The sequence below is a fragment of the Oryzias melastigma genome, linkage group LG5 (assembly GCF_002922805.2).
Source record: "Oryzias melastigma strain HK-1 linkage group LG5, ASM292280v2, whole genome shotgun sequence".
NCBI lineage: Eukaryota > Metazoa > Chordata > Actinopteri > Beloniformes > Adrianichthyidae > Oryzias > Oryzias melastigma.
In genome coordinates, this window is record NC_050516.1 from 33,373,516 (window position 1) to 33,377,949 (window position 4,434).

The following is a 4,434-nucleotide window of genomic DNA, read 5'->3' on the forward strand; positions in this document are numbered from 1 at the left end:
GGAAAAAGTCTAAAATTGGTCCTTTTGAGTTTTGGTAGAATTTTTTATTATTTGTGAACAAGAGCAGATGCTTTGCATAAATATAAATCATATACTCTCAAGTATACCTTAAGGTTTAAATATTTTAAATCAAAACTGCAAAGCTTCTGATGGCATTAAAATGGGTCAATGTTAGTCTCTAGAAAATATTAGGACCCTAACCTGCGTTATAACATTAAATAAATAATACTAAGCAAACCTAAATCTAACTTTAGATAATAAAGTAACAGTGTCTTCAGGAAGCTAGAACTGACATGGCTTTTCTCGTCCACCTTCCCTCACTGTCCTTATAATTTATAGAGAACAGCTGGAAAAACATTTCTACTCAAAGATCAACATGCAGAAGTAATACATGAAAAAATAAATTAAAAAATTTACCTGATTATATATATTTTCCATATGCTTTGATCGTGATTTTAAAACTCTGCTAATAAAAAAATGTTGAAAAATTCTGTTTAATCAAATAATGGATCAGTTGTACAGAGTCTGTGTCAGATCATTTGATTGGTTCTCTTGAGGGAATGAGCTCTTTTTTTTTTTTTTAGACCAGGAATGTACCAGGAAGCTTGGTAAGCTTATCTTGTGATGAGAAAAAAATGTATAAACTACATTAACAACATAAAATTAAATTTTAAAAGATATATAAAAATACATTTAAAAAATAAACATTTCTAACTGTATTCAGAAATCTAAATGAAATTTGAAGGCATCAATATATAACTAAGATAACCGATAAATAAATTAAAGGGTGAAGAAAAATCACATCAGTCCAGGTAAACTGACAATTTAAAGGTTTCGTGGTATTTACCCTCAAATGTATCCAGCTACGTCACAAATTTTTTTTGTATTCTTTGAGTTCACAACGCTTCAGGGAATACAGATTTTCAGAACAGCGACACAAGCATGAGGCACATGAACCACAAAGTAACAGTCACACGTGGGTACAAAATTATGATGAATCCAAATGATGCACACAAAAAGTAAATAAAGGAAAAATAAAAACATTAAAATAAGTAAATAAATAAAAAAAATAATAGTCCTGTGTGTACATAAGACTAGAATACTAGTCCTCTTCAAAGGTTTTTATAAGATTCAATGAGTTTTCCTCATTTTTGTTACTGATTAATTTCAGAAGTTTGAGGTGATTTTCCACCAAAAATCTTTAAAGGCTATAAAATAGGTTTTTTATTGTTCCATTTACATGTACGAAGAAAGAATTTGGCTAAAATCGAGATTATTGATTGTAAAACTTTGTTTATTTTCGTGTAAAGTCGTTTTTCATCCAATTAAAAACAACAGCTTTTACTTTTTTAAACAAACCTGAAAGATTTGTGAACCGGAAGTACATCTGCCAACCGGAAGTAGTCAGTCCCAGCACGCTTCCAACATGGCGGTGAATCTCACAGACCTGTCTCTGCCGCAGTTAGAAGGACTGAAGAGCCAGCTGGACCAGGTAGAGACCGCGAGCTCAGACCGGACGAGTGACCGCCGCGTCTTTAGAAACGTCTGGACGCTGGAGGCGGGAATGAGAGCAGCTCTGCTGCCGCGGGAGAGGTTACGGTTCCCGGGGGGGCTGTCTGTCTGTGTCCCGCTGTGTTGTTCGACTCTAAATTAAATAATGTTTTTTTTTTGGCTCCTAGAAGACAAGTTTATTTTAAAATTGTCATTCGACTGTAGTGGATACAGAGACAGACAGACGGGTTGGGGAGCGACGTGCAAGAGTTTGTCAGGAAATACTGAGTCATGGTTTGAACATGAATTACATTTGAATTAAACTAGTATTCCTAAAGTTACGTTAATCGTTTTTAAAGCAGTAAAATGTATGTAGAAATGTGTGGAAAAATGAAGACAAACGGAACACAAAACCAAATGATGGACGAAGCGAAGTCCTTCCTTCCTTCTGGACCTTCTTTGTTCCCGTAGATCAGGAGCCTGCAGCCTTTAACATTACATTTGGTTTAGTTTCTTACGGACCAGAACCCAACGAGAGCTCAAAGTCTCACTTTATTGGTGACTATTAAACATTGATTTAGAAATGTAAGTCAAATATTACAATAATTACATTACAACAGTGTCTCTATGTTTATATATAAAACAGTTGTAACTTCCTCTGCTTTTGACAGCAGTTCCTTTCAAAATAAAACCCACCTGCAGCAGCTTTACTCTAATGCAAGACGGTCAAACATGATGTTTTTATCATTAGGATTGTGATGTGCCACCATATTTTTTTCCCTTTTACTCTGAGATATAAACAACATTTTAGTAGAATCTATTTATTATTTAAAAAAAAATGCTAACATTGAGAATAAACTGAGCTTTTTATTGTCATTATCCAAGATGTGAGGCACAAAATCATTTTTTTAAACCGAATTTGTCCAAACCTTTAACCACTTTAGTGTAATTTACCAAAATGAAAAAACATTTGACTAATTGCAAATTTAGAACACAAATTTAAACAACATGTCTACACAATTTCTTAGAGTAAATTAAACTTTTTTTGGTTAGTTGTTTAAATTGTTAAAAATCTAAACAGAAATGACAAAACTTAAATAAATAATCTCTTATTTATTCAATCGTTAGCATTTTTCATTCAAGCCCAAGAGCCACAGGTTGCAGACGTCTGCCATAGGGGTTACGAGGTTGCTGGAGCCTATCCCAGCCGCTGTTGAGAGAAGGTGGGGTACAGCGTGGATCGGCTGTCAGTCTATTGCAGGCTGTAGCTTCTACATAACTACAAGCTTTTTCAAACGGCATTTTTGTCTATTCCTGTTCTCAATGATGTGAATTTTTTTTAAAAACCCAGAAACACAATTTTAATCTTAATTGTCTTAGAGCAACAAGACATCACACTTCTGTTTCAATTAAGACAAATATTACTTTTAGAAACTTTTCAAACCTTAAATTGAGAATCTGAGTAAATAAATCTCCTCTGGTGAAGCCTGTTTGCTCATGTTTGTTGTTTTATTTAAGCATTTAAACTGAGTTTTTCTGAAATTCCTGCTGTTGTTTTTCCAGGAAGTGGAATTCTTGACTTCTTCAATCGGTCAGTTCAAAGTGGTGCAGACCAAATATGTTGAAGCAAAAGACAGTTTAAACGTACTGAACCAGAATAACAAAGGTAGGTCGTGTTTCAATGCGTTAGTTTGATCAGAAATGTTCTTTTTGAAGTGTTTACTTTCCATTTTCCTCAAGAATACCTCTCTTTGGACCCTCAGACACAAATGTCACCACAACAGTCCAGAGGATCACAAGTCCAAAATAAATCAGAACTCTTTGAAGTTGCTGATATTTGAAGCGTCTAGTCGTGAATTTGTTTTTGTAAATGCACAACGTCATTATTTCTGCTGGCAGGGATGTTCCAGAGCTGAACCACAAGAATATCCAAATACTTATTAAGTTTCCAGTCATGTTTTAAGTCCTTGAGGTCAAATGTCAAGTCGGTGTGTTTGAGACTTCAGTGCAGTTCAAGTCTGACCCTCAGGTCCAAGTCTGAGAACAGAATGAAATGTTTATCAAACTACTCCTGTTAAATGAACACTTTCTCTTTGTCTTCCATGCAGGAAAAGAATTATTGGTTCCTCTCACCAGTTCTGTATCCTTTATCTGCATAATTATGAAGTATTAAAGCTTTATTTAACCAGGTCAGATATTAAGTTCTTATTTACAATAACGACCTGGACAGAGAAAAAACACAAGTGTAGATAAAAGACATCACAATACAAACAACAATTTGCATCCTTAAAACTATTCAGTCGTAATTCAACAGCAAAAGGATTACAAACGGTAGAAGGAGTAAAAAAGCAGTTTAGTCAAAATGTGCAAGATTCAGTTAGTACATTGTTTAAAATGCATTTCAAAGTTGGAACTGATACAGAAGTTCTTAGTTTGAGTATTTTTGAAGGTCATTCCAGGCTTTTGCTGCTGCCAAAGACTGGAATGACCCTGGCATGAGCGGGATAATAACCTCCCAAGTGTAAATGAACACACTTCTCGTGGGACGGTTTAGGCCTGGCGTCGTGCGTTCATTTCTCATAACACACTCTTCATCAGGTATCATCCCTTAGATAGTTACTCCACATTAGACAAACTCCAGTCATCATTCTGTGTCTGTAAAAGCCTGTCTTCATTAACCAGTCCTGCTGGACAGATGTACGTCCCCGGAACACTGAACGACGTGGAGCACGTGTTGGTGGACGTGGGAACGGGATATTATGTGGAGAAGGTAAAAGCAGCAGCACTTCAGACCGGAGCAGAGCGGGCTGTAAATCTTCATGTTTCTGCTCCTAGAATGTGGAGGACTCGAAGGAATTCTTCAAGCGCAAAATCGACTTCCTCACGAAGCAGATCGAGAAGATTCAGCCAACTCTCCAGGAGAAACACGCCATGAAACAAGGT

General features: G+C 35.8%; 1 protein-coding gene across 1 annotated transcript in view; it reads left to right on the top strand.

Moving 5' to 3' along the window:
- Positions 1–1,349: 1,349 nt before the first annotated feature.
- The window catches only part of pfdn5 (prefoldin 5), a gene marked incomplete in the record, with an annotated part of 3,491 nt that continues 406 nt past the window's right edge, over positions 1,350–4,434 (top strand). The window contains 5 exon segments of the mRNA XM_024269074.2: positions 1,350–1,492; positions 3,055–3,157; positions 3,600–3,631; positions 4,187–4,261; positions 4,327–4,432. Coding sequence (XP_024124842.1) covers positions 1,427–1,492; positions 3,055–3,157; positions 3,600–3,631; positions 4,187–4,261; positions 4,327–4,432 — 382 coding nt within the window.